At 33.6% G+C, this 24,639-nt stretch overlaps 1 protein-coding gene across 1 annotated transcript in view; it reads right to left on the reverse strand.

The window, feature by feature from the left end:
* Positions 1-12,227: 12,227 nt before the first annotated feature.
* The window catches only part of LOC126878799 (transmembrane protein 268), an 85,620-nt gene continuing 73,208 nt past the window's right edge, over positions 12,228-24,639 (reverse strand). The window contains exon 6 of the mRNA XM_050641697.1: positions 12,228-12,455. Coding sequence (XP_050497654.1) covers positions 12,367-12,455 — 89 coding nt within the window. The 3' untranslated portion in view covers positions 12,228-12,366. The remainder of the gene's footprint in view (positions 12,456-24,639) is intronic.

Consider the following 24,639-nt stretch of genomic DNA (forward strand, 5'->3'; position numbering starts at 1 on the left):
AAAACGAATACGGAAGTATTGCGAGAAATGGGCAAAGAATGTGAAATAATAAACACAATAAAAATAAGAAAGTTACAATATCTGAGACACGTAATGAGGGGACAGCGATATGAAATGCTAAAACTGATAATACAGGGAAAGATAAGAGGCGGAAGGTGTATAGGAAGAAGGAGGGTGTCATGGCTGAAGAATTTAAGGGACTGGTTAAATGCAGATAGAGTAAAGATAGTGATGATGATATCCAACCTCCGAATAGAAGACGGCACTTAAAGAAGAAGATATTAGCATCACGATCCTTGAATATATTTGATGTTTAAATAATATATATGTTAATAATTTATCTGTAGGATGCTCAGTTAAATACAAGCAATGAATATATATTCTAATAGAAAGGTACGGCCCTGTAACGTTTTAGCATAGGATTTTGCGTTCCAACTGAGTAGGTGCCATGGAGGTGCATATACCTGACAACGACTACGACAGCTTAACCGATTTCATTACCGCCCGCACTGCGGCCGCAACATCCCTCGTCAACAAGCCTGCTTATAAACGTGACCATCTGTTTCATATAAAATCTTCTTCTAGGAGCTATATATCCTTTGATATAAGGTTTGAGATCTAAAACACTTAAACTCATTGGCAGACTTAGCTGCAGGATTCTTAAGGTTAATATTATCCGAAACGACCCTAATAACACAAAACATTCCAGGAATGTTCCTAGAAGGTACACACAGCACATTGAAAACATTCCTGGAATGTCCCCAAAAGCACACGAACGTCCCTGGAAAGTCCCAGGAAAGTGCTGTGTCAGCATTTTAAACATTCCTTGAATGTCTTGTTGGAACATTCCATGAATGTCTACGAATGTTCTTTGAACATTCACAGTATATTATTTAGACTGAATGTCTTGTTGAAACATTCCATTAATGTCTACAAATGTTCTTAGGACATCCAAAGTATATCTTTTAGACATTCTCTGAAATATATCGTCAGTGATGTGACAATACCTCCTATATGTTTTTTCATGAGTTTTGCAGGAGACGAAAAACTTTTTTAAGGTCACCTCCTGTTTTCATACGTAAGTTTTGACTTGTTTTGTAGTAAATAGATAGTTGAATTTACTATAAAACAAGTCAAAAAATATATGAAACAGGAGGTGGCCCAAACAAGTTTTTAGTCTCTCTTACAAATCTCATGAAAAAACAGATAGGAGGTATTGTCATATCACTGACAATATGTGGTCATACCAAATAATACATCCTTGATAAATTAATATAAACATTTTTATTGCACAAAATCTTTTCATACATTTTTTTAATGTAATTTACTGATATTCCTATAAAAAATGTGTCACATTTGCTTTGTAAACCTTTCTTTTGCCTTTTCGTAGCCACATATTCCGTTTCCTTCCTAGTTTTTGTAGACCACTTCTCTCAGCTGATTCTAAAAGAAAATAAAATAAATGGTAATTTTTCTATCCTTTACAATTAACAATCAGAAGAAATATTATTTACAGGTAATAATATGCATAAATAATAATAATAATAATAAAATAAATAACGGAGTTCAAAACTTTTGGCTCAAGAAGTTTTGGAGTACTCATGAATGCTTATCAACACTAATTAATCATGTTATTTCTAATCCGCAGGATATACCATCATTCCTAACTCAGGGAACCACTTATTTAATACCGAAGGATCAAAATAACACCCAAGATCCAGCAAAATATCGCCCAATTACTTGTCTTCCAACTTTGTATAAATTGGTCACATCCTGTGTAGCCCGGCGTATCTACCAACACTGTGCTCTGAACAATATCATAGAGCCTCAACAGAAAGGATGCGCTAAGGGTTCCATGGGTTGCAAAGAACAACTTATCATCGACTCAGTCATTTCTAATCAAGCATATTCCAAAAAGAGGAACCTATTTACTGCTTTTATTGATTACAAGAAGGCCTTTGATTCAGTGCCGCATGAATGGCTTATTATTGAGAATATATAAAGTCGATGATAATATAGTGACCTTTTTACAACATATAATGACAGAGTGGAAAACTAGAATTCACCTTCAAATACCTGGTGAAAGTAACATCGAAACTGAAAATATCGCAATCAGCCGGGGCCTGTTTCAAGGAGATTCGTTGAGTCCTCTGTGGTTCTGTCTAGCTATGAACCCACTATCTCAGCTATTGAACTCCACAGATGCAGGTTTTAGCATCAAAAATAACAACAATGTGGTGGCGAAGCTTAATCATTTATTGTACATGGATGATTTGAAATTAATGGCTTCCACTCGAGACCAACTCGACGAGATGCTAAAAACTGTAGAAACTTTTTCTAATGATATTAGTATGCACGTTGGACTAGACAAGTGCCGTATTTTAAATATAGTCAGAGGAAAAGTACAGCCCGGAGGATTCGATATGCAAAATGGCCAGAACATCGAGGCCATGGGTGAAAACGATATGTATAAATATCTTGGAGTAAAGCAGGCGCGGAAAAATTGACCATAAACAAATGAAAACAGAGATAACTACTGAGTTTATACGAAGGGTAAAACAGCTGCTTCGCTCACACCTTAACAGTAGAAATTTGTTTAAGGCACTAAACACCTACGCATGTTCCGCGCTTAGCTACTCATTTGGTATTGTTAAGTGGACAAAAACAGATATAGATGCTCTTCAGCGAAAAGTGCGAACACACCTCACAAAGGCACAAAAACACCATCCTAAAAGTGCAGTAGAAAGAACAACATTACCACGGAATCTAGGAGGAAGAGGACTTATGGATATAGGTGAGCAATTAGATAAACAAATTGCTAATTTAAGAACTTATTTTCAGATGCAGGCTGAGACATCTACTCTTCATCGCGCTATCTGCGCAGTAGATGACACAACACCGATCAAACTGAGGGAACCAGAAATGCGCATAAACCACCTTACCAAGGACGAAAAAGTGCGCGCCTGGATGGGTAAACCTCTGCACGGGCGGCATCCCAATGAGGTCAGCCAAGATTACGTCGACAATATAGCGTCGAACTACTGGTTGACATCAGGAAAGATGTTCCCTGAAACGGAAGGTTCATTACTGGCCATTCAGGATCAGGTTATACCAACGAGAAATTACCTGAAATATATCATCAAAGACCCTCAGGTTCAAAACGACAGATGCCGATATGGATGTCAAGCCCAAGAAACCATCCAACATCTTACAGGGGGTTGCCAGGCATTTGCTGCAACTGAATACAAGGAACGGCATGACGCAGTGGGAAAAATCCTTCATCAAGAGATAGCTATCAAGCTGGGACTTCTCCAAACGGACCATCTCCCGTATTATCAATACGTCCCTGAGAGTATGCTTGAGGATGGCAACTACAAGCTATACTGGGACCGCACTGTGCTCACAGACCAAACAGTGGCACACAATAGACCAGATCTCGTACTAGTTAATAAATTAACAAGACAAACAACACTAATTGATGTGGCGATACCTAACAACAATAATCTACGTAGTAAATTCACTGAAAAGATCGCCAAGTACAGAGATCTAGAAATTCAAATACGAAGGCAATGGAGAATGCAAAGTACCCAGACGATACCGATTATCATGTCTACTACTGGAGTCATTCCGAAGACCCTCCTCGAAAGCATAAAAAAGCTGGGTCTGAATGAACATCTTTATAAGACCATGCAGAAAGCAGTACTACTCGCAACAGCCAGATGTGTACGGAAATTTTTGGGAGATACACCTGCATACCAAGTCACCTAGGGCTCGATAACACGGAAAGAGTCCCACCAGAGCTTAATCCTTTTGATACCGTAGGTATCTGGGATGAGTCAATTTTCCCCTTAGAGGGAGTGTGAGCCGTATGGCTAAATCGAAATAAATAATAAATTAAATAATATTAAATAAATAATAAATAAAATATTAATGAACATTTTGTATTTTAACAACGACGTCCGATGTGGAAGTAGAAACCTTAATAAAGTTATTTTTTCAAGTAAATTGTGGCTTATTTCCCCATTAAAATAGTTACAATAATTACAAAAATGCCACCAAGAAATAGCTTTTTCACAAACAAATAAGTATTTTGTTTTATTATATTTATTGTTTTTATTACATATTTACTTTAACGTAAGATTATAACTTAATTCTTGTTTTCTATTTCTGATGTTTTTATTTATTTACATTCAATATTAATCTGTTTTGTTGTATAATCTACTTCGCAATAATTATGTGATATATTACTTAAAATGAATTCAAAAATTTTTTGTAATTGGGCAACAATGTCAACTTAGATCTCTGATGTAGATAATGAAGTGCAACGGTATCTACAGTCGGAAAAATGAAAGAATAGGGCTTTTCATCGATTGTCATTTGTTTCGAGCTTGTCATATGTTGTATAATCTGTGTATAATATTAATATACACGGATTATATGACATATGACAGAAGCTCGAAACAAATGACTGTGAATGAAAAGCCCTATACCCATCAACGATCACATCAATCACTTATTTTGTATTTGCTATCTTTTTCTATAACAAATGTTTGTTATTTATAGAAATAGACAGCAAATACAAAATAATTGATTGATGTGATCGTTCATGGGTATAGGGATTTTCATCGATTGTCATTTGTTTCGAGCTTGTCATATGTTGTATAATCTGTGTATAATATTAATATACACGGATTATATGACATATGACAGAAGCTCGAAACAAATGACTGTGAATGAAAAGCCCTATACCCATCAACGATCACATCAATCACTTATTTTGTATTTGCTATCTTTTTCTATAACAAATGTTTGTTATTTATATAAATAGACAGCAAATACAAAATAATTGATTGATGTGATCGTTCATGGGTATAGGGATTTTCATCGATTGTCATTTGTTTCGAGCTTCTGTCAAATGTCCTATAATCCATGTATAATATTAATATACACGAATTATACAACATATGAAGCTCGAAACAAATGACTGTGAATGAAAAGCCCCTTCTTTAATTCTTTAATTTTTCCAACTGTGTATTGTACGGACTGTATTATTAATTAGGTTAAGCATATTACCTGTGTGATATAAGCTATTGGAACAGCACAGTCTCTCAAACGAACAGTTGAAAGTGAAGTTCTGTCAATATCTTTTTCTAAAAAATGTTTTGAACATACTCCTCTATTAACAAATCTGATCTATACTTCATGCCTTCTTCGCAGGATCTTCTGGAAAGCTAAAAATACAAAATATATGCATTACTAAGCATTATTAACAAATTTTAGTTTTAAATAAAAAATATAATTAATGAGATATTATAAATTATAAAACAGCTTAGAAATTGTTTATTGGTATAGTCGGTTCCCTAGACACAACTGGCTAGTGATTTTAGTAGGTAATTTTTTTGTTTTTGGCCAATTTTGCCAAAATTATTAACTATTTAGTAATTATTAACTATTTAGTTATTATTTTTTTTTGACAATTTTACCAAATTGGCAAAATTATTTACTAAAATCACTAGCCAGTTGTGTCTGAGACTTAGTGGTACTGAGACTGAGTTTAGCGAACCGACTATAATATTCTGTGTATTCATTTATTGGTACTATTATAGCGTGTGGTCTACCATCCTGTTTATAAAGGCATACATTAGCAAAAACGCAACAAGAAGAATTATTTTAATTTTACAAATTATAATCCTTTTGTTATTATCTTTATTTACTATTTTAGTTAGGAATAAGCGAAGTTTGTGGCTTATTCGAAATTATTAAAATAATAAATGGATATGACCAATTATTAACTTATAAAATAATAATTCTTCTGATTTATGCATTTTATTTTCTGAAATACGGGGCATGCCTTTGTTTACATATTTGCATACTAACCTTTGAAACGTTATTCCTGCAGATTTTTTATCTACATTGCTTCTGCTACTCCAACTGTGTTGAGAACAGGACACCATTGTATGTTGTATGCACTATGTTAATAATACTATTAAAGTTATTATAAAAGTATCCGAATTAAAAACATATTCTTAAAAAGCACAAATAAAAGCTTCGTTCGCGGTAACAATCCTGTACACGTCCAGGACCAGTTACGAATTCTCTTAGTACTCGGGTTGTACGCAAGCGCGGTTCAGAATCAGTTCAGGATTTATTTACACCGCGAACGAATTTAGAACTAGTCCATAACACTATTATAACCTAGTTTTTATGTATCCATCTTATTTTGATGAATTTGATATTTTAATTCAGATTTGCATGAACATTTTACTAGATCAGATCAACTAGATATATGTTTATAGTATGAATAGGCATGGTTTAATGAAATCGTTTATTGTTATAAGTTTTAGTGGTTCTAATAAGCTACGAGACCATATTAAAACATTCTCCAAATATTTTTTCTAAGAAAACAATTTGTTCTCTTCATACTGGTTACCTACTGGTATTGTCTATAATAATTATTATTATCAAGTATATTCAAATGGGAAATAAGCCACAATTTTACCTAAAAATGATTTTATTAACGTTTCGACGCCCAAGTCGGGTGTCGTTTTCAAAATACAGAATAATACTAAATAAATAAAAATGTTGTTGCTTAGTAAAAAATTCTTCTAATAATTTATTTAATCTGACTCATTTATATCGGCAATTCAGACACGTATTATACATTTTAAAGTAGACGACTTAAAAATGATATTGCCAATATTGATGAGTTGCGTTCCTGGGACGACTTTACTAAAAGATAGTTCATTCGATTACATGAAATCAATCCCAACTCAAGAATATCCGCCACAAAAAATCATAGCATGTGATCTGTCTTTAAAAAGACAACCAAATGCAACGGTGGCACTGAAATTCTCGCGTTAGAGATTCCATAGTAAATCACGAGGGAAAACCAGGAAAAACCTCGTGATACTATCCCGACATCGTAAGTATTTGGGTTTACATTTAGTTTACTCTCAAAACTAATACCAAATTCTGACTTGATATTTTAAATTTTAAATATGTACTAACTCGATATGTTACTGATTTACTAATTGTGGTATTTTCTTTCTATTGACTTCCTCCTTTAATATGGGTAACCACATCCTACTGCATTCTACCGAGGAATTTGCGACACAATTGGTTTCATTTAGCATAATTAGAGCCGCTTCTTTGATTCTTCTCTTTTTACTATCTGCTTCTTTTAGGACTATACTTGAATCTCTCCACTGAACTCGTATGTTCATTATCCCATGCGTGTTGACATATTTGAGATCTATCAAATTCTCTATTTTTTATATAAGACTGATGTTCATTTACTCTAACGTCTAATGGTCTTATTAGTTTTGAGAGTAAACTAAATGTAAACCCAAATACTTACGATGTCGGGATAGTATCACGAGGTTTTTCCTGGTTTTCCCTCGTGATTTACTATGGAATCTCTAACGCGAGAATTTCAGTGCCACCGTTGCATTTGGTTGTCTTTTTAAAGACAGATCACATGCTATGATTTTTTGTGGCGGATATTCTTGAGTTGGGATTGATTTCATGTAATCGAATGAACTATCTTTTAGTAAAGTCGTCCCAGGAACGCAACTCATCAATATTGGCAATATCATTTTTAAGTCGTCTACTTTAAAATGTATAATACGTGTCTGAATTGCCGATATAAATGAGTCAGATTAAATAAATTATTAAAAGAATTTTTTACTAAGCAACAACATTTTTATTTATTTAGTATTCTGTATTTTGACAACGACACCCGACTTGGGCGTCGAAACGTTAATAAAATCATTTTTAGGTAAAATTGTGGCTTATTTCCCATTTGAATATACTTGATTATAAAAATGCCACAAGAAAATAGCTTCAGAAAATAATTATTATTATTGTTACTTATTGTATTGTTATTAATTACATGGAGTATTTTAACGTTAACGTCCATATTATGTATTGTTTATCAATATTATATTAGGGTATCCTCGTCTAATAAAGATTTCATAGATATACCTATGTTATTTTATTCATTTTTTCAAGTAGTAAATTTTACATTACATTGGTTATTTTTGTATCACAAATAAAATAAATATTTAATTTTAAAGAGACACACAGTATTTAGTACATATTCCTTAATATTAAAAAATGTTTTATTTGTTTATGATCATATTAAACTGTAAAAATTATACATCAAAGTATATAAAAAAGATTTTATTGACAATCACAATTATTAAATTTCTAAACATTTCAGTTAAACCACAGTATTAAAAACAAATGAAATAAACACAGAATGAAAAGCAAACACCGCTACAAATCAGCTGTTTAAAGCACAAAACAATATAGAAATGTTTGTAAGTATTTTGAAATTCCTACTGCGCATATTCGGACTCCGAGTTCGCTTCAGATCCCAAGGATCGGTTGGACTGGTTCCGAACTCTCAGTTCGGTTACCGCGAACGACAAATCTGACAAAATCCCGGACTAGCAGTTCAGAACTCCATTACCGCGAACGCTCTTTTTTTAAAGTGCGCATGCGAAGTAATCCTGGACTAGTACAGGATCGTTACCGCGAACGATACTAAAAACAAACAACGATCACGCACGGCAAGGTGGCCAAGATGGCCGCGCCAAAGCGCCGAAGTGAGGTCGTTGGTCGACATTGGTTGGTCGTTTTTAGTCACGTGATGCCCTCTCTAAGCGCCATGCACAAATACATGCGCGGCGAATTTGAAAATGAACGCAAAAGAATAATAATTATAAATGCCTCTCTTCGTTTTTGCACAAGTTTCTGTTATAAGTAATGTTATATCTGTTACACGTATTTATTATTTGGCAACTTAAAATATAGGAACATTGGTAGTATGTTCACAGAATGTCTTGTGGTAACATTCCAGGAATAATTTAATCAGATGTTCACCGAATGTTCTCTAAATGTCCAGAACATTCAAATATTGATAGAACTTTGGTAGTACATTCCTGGAATGTTTTGTGTTGTTAGGGGACAGCTACACTCAAAAACATTCTTATGTACAACAGTTTATTCTTTGAATATCTGTGTACCCGCTGTAGGTATCTCATTTATCTGTAGCTCCTAATCCAGTTTGTCCATGATTTACCATCATTCACCAAAAGTTTCATTTGTTCTAGAGTTTTATTTCCCATTAGTTCCAATTCGTTTATTTTAGTTTCTCAGCTTTTCCAAGTCTATCTTTTCTTCTTTTTATTCTTCTTTATTCATGTATTTTCATGTGATTTGTTTTATTTTATAGATTCGTCGGGATAAGTATAAGTCAAGCCAATTATTATACTAACTAAATTTTTAGTTTGGCTTTTCCTTGTAATATATAATAATATTTTCCTTATTGTATATCGTACAATTTATTCTCATATGGTTTCCCTAGGGTTCTGTATAAAAATAATTTGTTCTACTTACTTTCTCTGTATTTTTAATATAAATGATAAAATATCTTTTATTTCGAAAATAGAGTACAAAACAAAGAATAAAAGAGTAACAGTAGGGAATGTCAAAGTTGATGACCCTTAAAAGTTCGTAAATAATCATAATAGAAAAAAATCTTGTATTTCTTTCAATTTTCAGAAATCATTTTTCTTAAACGATGTTTTATGAAAGATAAGGTGAAAACTACCTTTGAGGAAAAGAAAACCAATACATTTTTGAAAAGTCGTTTATCAAGGGATGCTTAGCAAAAATCAAATGTTTAAAAACTTTTGAAGAAAATTCAAACTAACTTAGTTTGGAAAATCATAGTGTAATTAAAAAAAAATGAGTACTAATAATGGGTGTTACCGTCTCTGGCCCTTCTTTTAACCGGTGGTTTGGCAATCCATTCGTGATATCCTGCATATCAGATTGGGGGATATTGGGTCACTCCTCTACTGCTGCCGTCCTGAGATCTCCGAAGGATGTAGGGGCTGAAATACAGTACGGGATGCTATCATCTGATTTCTGGAGACAGGAGCCTGCGGTTTCTATAACCACAGGCCAGGTCAAGGCCGACATCGATGCACTAAAATTCGAGATAACCGTTTCATTGTACGCAACGTATTGAGAAATCGCTTTTGCACCGCTCCTGAAGCTCGTACGCATCTTTTTGAGGTGAGAAATGTTAGTGTGAGTAAACGTACCATTAGAAGAAGACTGACACAATGAAATTTAAAGGCTTTGCGTCCAGCTCGCGCCCCACAGCTGCTCCCACAACACCGTAGGGCTAGAGTTTGGTTTTGCTCGAGAATATGCTGACTGGACTGTGGCGGAATGGAAGAACATACGGTTCTCAGATCAGAGCAGAATAGGCCTAAGAGGTCTAGATGGACGTCATCGTGTCTATAGGCGTCAAAATGAAAGGTTTGCTCCATGCACTATAACATAACCGAAATAGTGGCTTACTGAGGAGGGTCAATAATGATTTGGGGAGATGTCTCTTACAAAGCTCGTACTGATTTTGTTGTGTTCGATAGAGGCAGTGTGAATGCTTAAAGATACGTGGAAGAAGTTCTCCAAGACGATGTCATGCCTTTCGCACCGGTCATTGGTGAAAACTTTAGTTTAATGCATAAAATGCACGTTGCCATACAGCAAAATTTACTTGTGAGGTCGGTATTCAAGTTTTACCATGACCGGCGCCGCGCGCAGTTCCGATTTTAACCCAATTAAGCACATTTGGGACAACCTCAAAATATGGGTTAGAGCAAAAGTACCAGTCGTATATCCTTCGGAGAGTTCAGGACGGCTGCGGTAGAGAAGTGGCACAATATTCCCCAATCGGATATCCAGGATAACGCGAATGGATTTCCGCACCGGTTACAAGAAGTCCTAAAGGGCAGAGGCGGCAGCACCTATAATTAATCTCATATTTTTTTTTAATTAGACTATGCTTTTCAAAATTATGCTTGTGTGAATTTTCTTAGAAGATTGTTAACCATTGGATTTTTCTTAAACATCCCTTGATAAACGACTTTTTTTTTTTCAAATTGTTATTGTTTTCTTTTCCTCAAATGTATTTTTACCGTATCTTTCATAAAATGAGGTCTAAAATTGATAATTTCTGCAAATTGAAAGAAATACAAGGTGAACGGTTAATTTTGTCGGTGAGTGTATATATATCATTGTAAATGTTTCGTATATTTCTTAAAGAATCAATGAAAATTAATTATTATTTGTCTCTACCAAAAAATATACTAAGACATAGATAAATAACTGACCTTAAATGATACCTGGAATAAAACGGAGGACAGGAAGAGAAAACAGTTGGCTCATAATGTATAAATATGTTAAAATGTTGACCGTTAGAATATCTTAAGAATAGTATAGAAGAATTTGTATTAAAATAATGGTCAGCAAAATTATGATAAAATACAAATTTTCTGAGAAAATATATTATGACAGGGACCAAAATAGAATAAGAAGTTAGATAGATAGATAGATAGATGGAGTATTTATATGGAGAACAAGCCTGCGCTCTCTCCGATGAGATTCCAATAAGAATCGAAAATCGCGATTCAGAGAGCTGGATTGCACTCTGTATTCTAATTGAAAAGTAAGACTGTTTTGCCTTCGCATTGCAACTGAATAAAAATGGTATACATTTTTATTTTAATAAGAAGTTAGTTTTATGGTGTGAAAATTGCGGAAAAACATTTCAAGGTACCAACTTTGAAACAATAGTACGAATATGCTAGACACAGAAAATGGAATAAAATATTGGCAAATCAAGGAAAATCTAATGTAATAATTTACAAAACAGAAAAATTTAGTGGAGTGAAGAATAAACGCGACCTGCATGAAGAAAAAGAATAAATTCTATACATTATTTACATGCCTACGTACATCGGAAACGAACTTCTGGAGAAGATCAGCTAAAAAATGAATGCTTGAAAGAATACAAAATTACCAAATCAGACATATCATGGGAGTCAAGTCAACTGTTATAGATAAAATTCAAAGGAGACAACTGATCTTATATTATGACCATGTAGAAAGAATGGACTAAGCAAGGCTGCTAAAACAAATTTTAAAATAGATGCCCAAGGAAAGAAGGAAGGTAGAAAGAATCCTGGTTAGGCGGCATCCAGAAGGCAAAGTCGGAAAGGAGCCTTCACCATGGCGAATGAAACGATCGACGAAGCTGGAAACTAGGAACCGGAAGGCGGAGAACGTATAAAACAAACGGGATATTAATTTACATTTTACACGGTATTAAACATTATGTGGAAAAAATCGTATATTTAAAACACATATTATTTACGATACTTTTTAGTCATAAAAACTATATAATAAAAACAATAACAATAGATACCTGATAAAACTGTCTGATAAAAAAACAATAAAATATTTTTATCGTGTGAGTGTATATAGGCTTATGATAAAATAGTTAACCTATGCAAAACCTATGGAGTTGTGTGCTAAATACGGATCCTGGTGATCAGCTCTAGTGGACGGATAAATACAAAATTTGCATGGATAGTCTAAAAAAAGAAAAATAAAATGTTTTTATTTTCATATAAATCGTGTCAATTTTATTTATATTTTAATTGGTATTTTATTTTGTTTTTTTCTCAAAACACATAATAATATATGTTTAGAAACAACCTCTATATTGACAATGCGGTATACTGGCATTTACGATTTATGAAAGCTCTTTCTATCCGATGAAAGAAGAGGATAAACCCTCATGTGTTAATAACACAAGCTCCAAATGGCTAATATTTGAGGCGACTGGAACGCTCAACCCATGGAAAGGAGCAACATTTCAAAAGGCTATTGAAGGAACTGATCTGCCCAAAACTCTGATATGTACTGCATATAGTGTGTCGCATTTAAGACGAAGACAGCCCATATTTCTTCTTCTTCTTTAAGTTCCATCTTCTATCGAAGGTTGCATTCGAACCATTCCCGTAAGTTTTTAAGCCAGGATGTTTATGATGTTTTTAAGCCATAATAATTTATAATAATGAGTATTCTTGCCGTCTCATCACATGTCCTAACTACTTAAGTTTTCGTCTTTTGATAGTTAGTATTATTTGAGGTTTATTTCCTATCCTAGTTACTTCCACGTTTGACCTTCTTTGAATCCATGATATTCGTAGGATTCTTCTGTAACACCAAAATTCAAAGGCGGCCAACTTATTCAAATGCACTTTTTTCAATGTCCACGCTTACAAGCCATAAAGAAGAGTAGAGAACACGTAATACCGAAGCATCCTTAGGCGTAGTTCTAACCTTATATCGCGACAACAAAGAAACTTTAAGTTTAATGAATATGCACGTGCCCTATATTTAGGCTTTCAAAATAAATACAGATTTGCAGTGATATATATGTTGAAAATTCACATTTTTTAAAATAGTCAACTGAAATTTAAATTTTAAACGCGGCCTACTGCGAATCCACAGACAGAGTAAATTTTCGATATTTTGCTTCGCGTTCGCACTTTTAGTTTTTTCATTATTTGTAGTCGGGACCCTAAAATTTGCTATCCCGACATGCAAGCATCTCGGAAATCGGAACTTGCATCCTTACATCTCGGGACAGCCCATTTTAGGGTCGTACAAATAATGAAAAAACTAAAAATTCGAATTTTTTCATGAAATTTGGTATGTGGTGTTAGAAGAATACTTGGAACAACTTTTTCAAATAACTTTTTCCGATATCTCTAATGCGAACCAAATATCGAAAATTTACCGTTTGTGGCTACGCACTAGGCCGCGTTAAAAATTTAAATTTCAGTTGATTATCTTAAAAAACGTGAACCTTCAATCTATATGATTGTGCAAAACTTTAAATCTGTATTTATTTTGATAGCCGAAATATGCGGCTGTCTTCATCTTAAATGCGATACACAGTATACCAAATGAAGAGAGAGATACCTCAATGTGTGCTGAAAAAATTTACAACAGACTGAGGAAGATGAATCGGAAACTGAGGACGCAGGACTGGAAAGTACTCCACTGCGAGAAATCTGATCCAGGAAATACCTGAACTTTGATCCATTTAGGAAGGCCTTGGAGAAATTAAACTTAGGGCCCTTCTTCGATATTGATCTATTGATCAGATCATCATCAAACCAAAAATTACCAACAGAAAGGCGACATCTTCGTCTGAACAATCAAGGCCGAAGAAAATAAAAGCAAAGGGAGAACAATCCGGAAAGTTAAAGCGGACCAGCCAAAGAGAAAGAAGAAACATCGTCTTCATCACAATGAAGCATCAGGATGAATGAAACATCGGGGATCTAAAAGCCTCCCCAAAGGCCACAGTACCTCCCAGAGACAAAGGTAAAAGTGGAGCCAATAAAGATTGGTCTAATAAAGGGTCTGAGGGTGAAGACCCTCCAAGAGGAAACAATGATTAAATTCATGCAGGCGAATCTTCAACATACCAAGGCTGCTTCATATACCATTGGCAGAATATTTGCAAATGAGGCTACAGATGTATCACTAATCCAGGAGCATTGGGTTACTGGCACAGACCGAACTGGTGCCCTAGATCCGTCTTAACTAAGGTACTGTATTGCTCAAACGGGATAAAATCCCAGAACGTCTATTATACTTGCAATCACATTCTTCCAGGCACCTGCACGAAAGACGTATTTGCAGTTCAAATCATTATGTGGAAGGAAGCGGACAAACGGGCTATAGTTGTATGCTCTGCATACTTTCCAGATAATACAGTAGCAAGAGTTTCTATGGCGATTCGAAAAATAATCGAACACTGCAGAATGAATGGACTACAAGCTCATCATCGACTATGATGCCAATTTACATCACATTGTATGAGGGAGCAAAAGGACCTATGATCTAGATGAGTACCCTTTTAACTATATTCTAGAAGGGCTCATGTTGAATAATAAATTTAATGAACATGACGTTATCGACGTAACTATAAATACTGAACAAATTAGTAACAAAACTGTTAACTTGCATGTGTCGAAGAAGCCATCGGGCTCAGATAAACGACACATTTATTTTACCTTATATACAGGTAAATGACTCTTCTGTCTGCTTGCACCAACATATATCTTATGTTTATGCTTAAGACGTACTTAAAACTCAGCTTACGAATAATCCGCGGTGCATCATTGAGACTTAGATCAATTTTCAGCTTGCCACAATGGATTACCACTTGGATTGAATTGATAAGAATCGAAAATTATGGTGCAATGTAAGTGAGACTTAAAGCGGCCCTATCTATAACCTGAGCTGGGCTAAGCTGGAGCTTAAGATTTGTTGGTGCAACCAGGCAGTAATTAGCTACGGGGATCCAAAATGTATACATTGGGAAAGATATCGAACTTATTTGGAAACAAAGATAGGAAATTCAATTAGTAATATCAAAACATGTTTAGATATTGATGACGATAATGATCAAATCAGGGAAACATATCTCAAAGGAGAACCTGGTCCCAGTGCCGGTTTAACCTAACTTTGGGCCCTGGGCACTAGAGATTTAGGGACCCCCTTCATTGCTATTCGTTGTCAATTTTTTTAACAAAAAGACACATGCGTTAACCTGCATTAATTATAAACGTTTATTGTAAAACTCATACATTTTTAAAAATTTTAAAAAAGATTTTTAAAACAAACGAGAAAAACAGCAAACGTAAAAAATATTCCAAAAAATACATTTAAAAATATATAAAAAAAAACACATGACAAACAAAAAAACATACTAGTATTCTAAAAAATATACAGTGCGTCCATAAAGTAACGCATAAATTCGATATTTCGTAAACCGGCGACTTTAAGGAAAAATCCCGAATCAGGTCGAATTTTATTTTTAAATTACTATTTTTTGGCATATATATCATACTAGTGACGTCATCCATCTGGGCGCGATGACGTAATCGATGATTTTTTTAAATGGGAATAGGGGTCGTGTAATAGCTCATTTGAAAGGGCATTCAATTTACTATCCAATAATATAAACATTAACATCATTATTTATACAGGGTGTTCAAAAAACATTTTATAAATTAAAATAAGTGAGACAGAAAGAAGAATATATTATGTAATTTATTTAATTCAAAATACATTTTACTGCTGTCAGTAAACAGAAAAAAAATTGTTTGACAAATAAACATTGATATTTGTTTAAACGAAATGTTCAAGCTGCCAAGAAACAGGTGAGTAGCAGCTTTAACATTGAATTTAAGCGAAAAACAATATTTACTTGTCAAATAAACATTTTTTTCCTGTTTTCTGACAACAGTAAAACGTATTTTGAATTAAATAAATTACATTCATTCTTCTTTTTGTCTCAATTATTTTAATTAAAAAAATGTTTTTTGAACACCCTGTATAAATAATTATGTTAATGTTTATATTATTGGATAGAGAATTGAATACCCTTTCAAATGAGTTATCACATGACCCCTATTCTCATTTAAAAAAATCATCAATTACGTCATCATGCCCAAATGGATGACGTCACTAGTATGATATATATGCCAAAATATCGGAATTTAAAAATAAAAATCGACCTGTTTCGGGATTTTTCCTTAATATCGCCGGTTTACGAAATAATGAATTTATGCGTTACTTTATGGACGCACTGTATTAGTATTAATAAATTATTATTTATAATTTAAACATATTAAAGTCATAATTTGGTATTAGTTTTTTGAAAGTAAATTAAATGTAAGACCAAATACTTACGATGTCGGGATAGTATCACGAGGTTTTTTCCTGGTTTTCCCTCGTGATTTACTATGGAATCTCTAAAGCGAGAATTTTACTGTCATCATTGCATTTGTTTGTCTTTTTAAAGACAGATCACATGCTATGATATTTTTTTTGTGACGGATATTCTCGAGTTGGGATTGATTTCATGTAATCGAATGAACTATCTTTTAGTAAAGTCGTCCCAGGAACGCAACTCATAAATATTGACGATATCATTTTAAAGTCTTCTACTTTAAAATGTATAATATACGTCTGACTTGCCAATATAAATGAGTCAGATTAAATAAATTATTAGAATTTTTTTACTTAGTAACAACATTTTTGTTTATTTTAGTAGTATTTTGACAACGAAACCCGATTTGGGCTTCGAAACGTTAATAAAATCTTTTTTTGGTAAAATTGTGGCTTATTTCCCATTATAAATAGTTGATTCTTCATTTTTTATAATACAATAGTGATAATGCGTCTAGGTTTTCTTGGCCCTTTGACCTTCAACATACATGTGTATCTTTATTATTTTTAAAGACAAAAAAGACCGCTCGCCTGACGCATTAGAAATTGGTATCGTCAAATAAACTTGCAGTAAAGTTAAATCTTCTTTATTGAGCGTAAAGAATAAAGAAACATCTAACAGCTGATGTAACATCTTTGTAGCATTATATTCTCTTTAAAAGATCTTGAGAAATATTGTGGCATATAACATTAAATAGGTACCTACTTCAATTCTGACTATCTCTTGCCCCTTTAAAATTGTTTCACTTTCAACTGCTTCATCGAAAACTGTTTTTTTCTTTGTTTTTTGAAGGCCAATTCTATAGAATATGAAACGAAGTATTTCTTTAGAATATGTTTGAGATTATTGCCTTCACAAAAAAATATTTTTGGCTTCTCGTTCAATTTCGCTTAATTTATTTCTTACGTCTCCAACAAAGCTCAAATGTCATTAATTCTACTCCAATTGCCACGTTCAAGTCCACAGTTTCTAACGTTTTGCTTGTTGCATTCACTCGATTTAAAATCCTTGCCCAAATCAGTGTCAATAGAGTATCTAAGTTAACCTGTCTCAAAGGTATCCTCTTTATTATGCAGTGCCTTGGCTTCACTTCTAACTGCTGATTTTTGTCTCTATTATTGCTTAACTGGAAAAATATGTTTGATGGATCCGTAGTTTTTAAGTAAAGCATTTACAGCGTCAAAAGTTTCTACATGTTTTGCTTTTATCGCTGCCAAGAATTCATTGCAAGTTTGGTCAGACAGATAGCTAACTAAACCTTTTTCTTTATTCGCATTCCGCTGTAAATGCTGTGCTAAGAAGTTGTCAAAAGCAAAGTATACAAGACAACTTAAGTAATTTTCCTTATGACGACTCGTTAAATTCTCATGGGATCAACGAAAAGCTAGTCCTTGAAAAGCAAGTAATTTAATGGTGACAACAACTCTTCTTAGGACCTTTACTCAATAGTCTATAGCGTTTATAAGTCCAATTTAACTGATGATCCATCTCACTCTAACTGATGATCTTGTTATTACTGTAACCATAGAGTTCAGATGATATTTACTTTCTTCGTGAGATTTGAGTAAACTATTAAAATATTTCCAGTGGATAAAATATATCCAAAATCAGTTAAACTATTTTTTTCAATTGAAAATAGTTTGCACGGGTAACAATAAACAGCTTTAACACTTCTCTTTACCTCCATTCGGATTTACTCTATAAGAGTTGCTTTCATTTAATCTTCTATAATAAGCTTTGTCTCCAGATTCATACATTTTTTTACAATTTTCTAAGGAAGCGCTCTTTGGTTTAAAAGTTGTCACAGTTCTTATTTATCAGTCTTAAAATCAGACCATATCGAAATCGCAGGTACCTATTTCGTAGTCTTTTTCTCTATTTAAAAAAATATGGTCCCTAATATTTTTTTATTAATATCCTATTAATAAAAGGAAGGGTCCCTAAGGGCCCCTGGGCGCCCGCCCCAAGCGCCCAATGAATAAAACGGCACCGCCTGGTCCCAATTGAAACTAAGACGAATAACAGACAAACCTCTTGGTAGAGCAGAAAACTGGAAAAACTAAAAAAATAAGTAAGGAGGCTGTAGAACAAAGAAGAGCGAAAAGGGAATCTTAGAAGAGGTTCTGCTAGACTATTTCAGATATACCCGATATATAAACTATAGAAAATGTTTTATTTTATAAAAAATTGAACTAATAAAACTGTAAAATTTTATTCATATAAACAAGGTGTTGATTATTTAGAGGTTTTCCTAAATGTTTTTTGCAAAAAGAAATTTGTATAAAAATTTTACAGATTTTCTAAAGCAAAACAGTAAGCAATAAAGTTTATTTAAAAGATACCAACCTGTCACCAAAATTATTGCTTCTCCAAGTTAGTCATGTGTATGTTAACCTCTACCTTAGAAGAATTTATTAGAATTTTTAAGCTAAATTGAATGGTACAACAATGGTTATTATTACTCATTTAATATAAACATTTCATTAAATATGTTGTTTAAAGTAGACGTAGATGCTAATAAGGAGTACCAGAGAATTTAAAAAGTCGAGTATTTTATGATAAGGAAAAACTATCTCGTATACTCGTCAAGGGATCATAATATAATTAGGTTACGAAAATTAAACGTACGAATAAAAACTTTACTTCTTTTTCTTCATGTACGTTGGTCACCATCATAGCTATCTTAATTTTATTCATTGCAACCCTAAATAGCATGCTTGTATCAACACCATACCAATCTCGCAAGTTGTTCAACCATGAAGTTCTTCTTCGTCCTGGACTGCGTTTGCCTGCTATTTTCCCTTGCATAATATTTTGTAGCAACCTATATTTGGGACCTCTTATTACATACCCGAAGTACTCCAGCTTTCTTTTCTTAATGCTTTTTATAATATCAGTAGTCATGCTGAGACGTTCTAGTATCGTGGAGTTTCGAATCTTCTCTACCCAAGAAACTTTTAAAATTCTTCTATTGGGACCGTGCAAGTTCGGAAAAGCGACACCTATTTCTACGCTTTGCACTTTTATTCGCACTTTTGATTATATTGGCCAATCATATAGTCCTGGTTAATGGATAATTGTCAAGGCCATAGCCAAAAAAAAATAATAAGAAGAAAAAATAAGATTTAGGTTCTGTTATCTAAACGTAAACAATTGTATGTAGTAAATAAAATTAGTTATTAAAATGCAGTACTGGAATCAAAATACAATTAATTAAAAAAACTCTAACAAGAAGTAAAACCACTTCTATGTAAATTGGTATATTTATTAAAACTTAAAAATCCCAATGGATTGAATAAAAATGTCCAATTCAGAACGTTTTCAGACCTATCGGTCCATCATCAGTGAATGTGCATACTTGCTAAATAGCCCCAGAACCAAACAATGGTTGAATTTAAAATTCAATTTACATTATTTAAAAATAATATTAAACAGGCTAAACGCCGATGTTACAGGATATTGCCTATGGGAACATGGTGAAACCCTACCAAAACCTCAATCAACCATCTTAGGCCAACTTTGACTATAAAGTCAAAGTCACTTTATAGTCAAAGTTGGCCTAAGATGGTTGATTGAGGTTTTGGTAGGGTTTCACCATGTTCCCATAGGCAATATCCTGTAACATCGGCGTTTAGCCTGTTTAATATTATTTTTAAATAATGTAAATTGAATTTTAAATTCAACCATTGTTTGGTTCTGGGGCTATTTAGCAAGTATGCACATTCACTGATGATGGACCGATAGGTCTGAAAACGTTCTGAATTGGACATTTTTATTCAATCCATTGGGATTTTTAAGTTTTAATAAATATACCAATTTACATAGAAGTGGTTTTACTTCTTGTTAGAGTTTTTTAACTATATGGTATACAGCCAACCTAGGGAACCTCCCTTTTAGTTTACAATTAATTAAATTTACCTTTATATAATAATTGCATATCATATCAATATTGTGGAGCAATATATAATTTTTCTTCTTAAATGACAATAGGTATGAAATGTACGTCAATTTGACAATTTCAATTGACAATATGAATTATTTAAGAAAGTTGCAATATTTCTCCGCTATTCGCGCACGATCGTTTCGCGTATCCCTTCCAAGTACTTGCACACCGCGAATAGCACCACATTTCGAAAGCCTCAAGGCGATTTAGATCGATTTTATTTACAGTCCAGGACTCGACACAATAAAGTAAATCAAAACGGGAACTGGTGTATGTTTTCAAAGACTGATAGTGTGTAAATAAATTTATAAAAATCAGCTAAGTACTTTCAGCATTTTTAATGCCATTATCAGAGCTATCCTATAAAAAGACCAAGTTGAAGAATCTTATTCATAAAAAATTATAAAGTGAAACTTACGTCTTATAGGTGTAAATACCTCAAATAAAGAGAAAACTTCGAACAAACACATTCTATTATTAAAAATTAACCCAGGGATCTAACCACTACTATAAGACGTAAGTTTCACTTTATAATTTTTTATGAATAAGATTCTTCAACTTAGTCTTTTTATAGGATAGCCCTGATGATAGCATTAAAAATGCTGAAAGTACTTAGCTGATTTTAATAAATTCATTTACACACTATCAGTCTTTGAAAACATACACCAGTTCCCATTTTGATTTATATAGAAGTGTGTACAAGTCAAACAGTCTTTTTCTATGTAACAATAAAGTAAGACCGAGAACACGTAGCAGCGAAGTAGGCGGATCCTCATGCCAATTTTAGGTCTCTGTTGCATAGTACCTTGGCCATCCTTTTAAAAGCAACTCTGACCTGCTCTATCTTAGATTTAATTTCGCCGTGACTCTCTGCGTTACAATTAAACTGATTAACAAGATAAACAATTTGATCAACTTGCTCAAGTTTGATATTATTTACATATACAGACGGTTTTATACTCTGTTGTTTACTTATACCAAAATACTCGTAGTATTTTGGTTTTCCATATGTTCAGATCCACACCTGCTTCCTTGCAAATCTCAAAGACACCATCAAGTAATGTTTGCAGATATTCTTGAGTAGAAGCTAGGAGTACTGTGTCGTCTGCATATCGCAAATTATTGATGTTCATCGTTCACAATTATTCCTTCTTGTTTTTCAGAAAGTGCATTTCTGAAAATTCTTTCTTAGTAAACGTTGAAAAGCAGGGGCGACAAGAGGCATCCCTGCCGTAGCCCTTTTAATATTAAGATTCTGTGATTGCAAGCCGTCTACTAAAACTGTTCATCTGTACAACTGTATTATAATCAAACTGTTGTTTGATTATAATACAAATTTTCAATTATGCGAACGTCTCTGCCATCCAAGCCAATGTCTTCAAGAACTTCCATTAATATAGAGTGCTTAACACAATCAATTGCATTTTGAAAGTCAATAAAACAGTATATATCTACAGATATATCACGACATCTTGGAGCAAGTACGTTCATCCCAAACAATGCCTCTCTCGTTCCAAACCCGTTACGGAAACCAAACTGTGTGTCACTTAGGTATTCCTGGCATTTATTATAGATACGGCATAGATAGGATTACCTTCAGAAAAATTTCCAACAAATGGCTTAACAAACTGATGGTTCTATAATCAGCACAGGTTTTTGCTATTGTCTTCTTAGGTAGAGCTATGAGCAATGAATTGGACCAACCATTAGGTAGGTGCCCGCTGGTATACAAAATTATATTCAAAACGAAGTTATCGCCTTTAAAACATTGCTATAATTTATAACAATGTATATTCCAGTCGGGATTTCATTAGGACCTGTGGCTTTGTCATTTTTTGATGATTGTATGGATTGTCTTACCTCAAAGCGTGTTATTAGGGGTCCGTCGCAGTTAGTAATATTCGGAGGTGAACTATAGGTGAATAGGTTCGTAACGTAATTTTCCCATTCTTTAAGTTTGTGCTCTAGTTCAATATTACTTTACCATGTTCATCGTATAGCAATAGAGTTTGTATCTTATTGAAGATACCAGCCGCTTCTTTAATTTTTTTTTATACATGTTAAATGTGTCTTATCTATTTTCAAGTTCTTTAATTTCATGACACTGTTTCGTTAAATAATATACTGAAACCAGAAAAATTGTAACGATTTTTACCAAACAATCTTGCAAAAATCAGCTGTGACAGTATATACTTCAAGACACTTTATGATGCTTGCGCCCCCCCCCCCCCCCATGAGGGGCGCACTATGGAGTCATAAATGATGATATTTTTTACAGGATTGTTTGATAAAAACACTTACAATTTACTGATAATATTGTGAGACAAATTTTTAAGGGTAGATACTCCAGTTGTCGGACGCATATAGAAACCTCTACATTTACGAAACGCCCCGTCCCCAAAATTTTCCGAAATAGAAAAGTTACACATCCATTTAAATTAAAACGTTTTAAATATTCATGTCTTTGTATAAGTACCATTCAATTTAGCCTGACTTGCAATCTAATACTCATTTTTGTAACCACAAACAACTGCATATTAGATGATTCGGATTAATGAATTAATTCCAAAATTAAATTTCTAAAGGTAAAAATTAGTTACAAAAATGAGGAAAATCGTGATAAAATAGTGATCATGGAAAATAAGAATCTCGCTGCATTAAAGACATAATATATTATTAATAAAAAATAGTAAGTACATTTTATTCACAGATATGTTGGACGGAATATGTTGCTAGTTGCTTAAGTTAAGTAAGTACATAAAAATAATATCTCTAAACTACATAACAAATTATTTATATTGATACAACATTTTGGAGATTTGATAATATGATATGTGATCTCCAATGTTTTGGGCGGAAACAAAAAAGCCGTAGACACTTTGGTATAAGAATTTTCCTAAGCAAAGCTAATTTTTAACATTGCTCAAAAGCTAAATTTTCTTTTAAGTATTACCTATAGCCACATTGAGAGCTGGTTTATGTACCTAATCAGACTATATTAAGTCTATCTCGATAATTGCTTCAAATAAATCGTTATGTTACATTAATAAAAGACCGGCGAAACATTATTGAGACGAAGCAGTATGAGACAAATCTGACATCTCTTTTAACATCTGACATTATTCATGGAACAACAAGAAAAATTTATCCTAGATACCGAAACAAAACTAAGCTTAAAGTAATACACCATTTGTAATAAAACGGCATTTAAAACCCAATGCGGTATCCCCCTCAAACCACTTGATGTAAGTCACCACCGATGCGTTTATTATCGATCGATCATAACATAGAAGTGCGCGAAGACACCAACTAAACGAAACAGATGTTAAGCGTTGCCGAAATGAAAACTCTAAGAACAATAGTGGGGAAAACAAGAAGAGACAGGGTGAAAAATACAAACATTAGAGAGCAATGCAAAGTAAGATGGGAAGGCAGCGCAAGAGGATGTGATACAACCATGTAAGACGAATGGATGAGAATAGACTCCCAAAAATTGCCCTAGAAAACAACCCGCCCGGTTCAAGACCCCGGAAGACCACCTAAAAGATGGAGGGATAGTTGGCAATCCCAGGAAATTAACCAGCTTCAGAATTAAACAGATCGAAAGATCTCCAAGAAGTAAAAGAAGTGAAGAAAGAAGCAACAAAGTAAAAAATGAGAAACCCCAAAAAACTGATACACGTGGAATTCCAGGAGCTGACTGATTACGCGAAGATCATGCTGATACTTTTTCTGAAGAGTACATAGAGAAAACTGAACATGACAGAAACAGAAATCGCAGTAACAACTCCGATGATTTTAAAGATGTTAAAACTAGCAGATATTTTGTCGCCGACGATAAACTGACTACAAGTTTGTTCCAACATAACGATCACGGTCCTACGAAGTAAACAAAATAACCCATGGAACGCACGATATACAGACACATAACGCATGGAATTGCGACCAATTGAATAGCAGAGGCACAAAACAGAAATTGAGGGAAATAAGTAGAGGAGGCATATTCTCAACAATG

The sequence above is a fragment of the Diabrotica virgifera genome, chromosome 1 (genome assembly GCF_917563875.1).
Source record: "Diabrotica virgifera virgifera chromosome 1, PGI_DIABVI_V3a".
NCBI lineage: Eukaryota > Metazoa > Arthropoda > Insecta > Coleoptera > Chrysomelidae > Diabrotica > Diabrotica virgifera.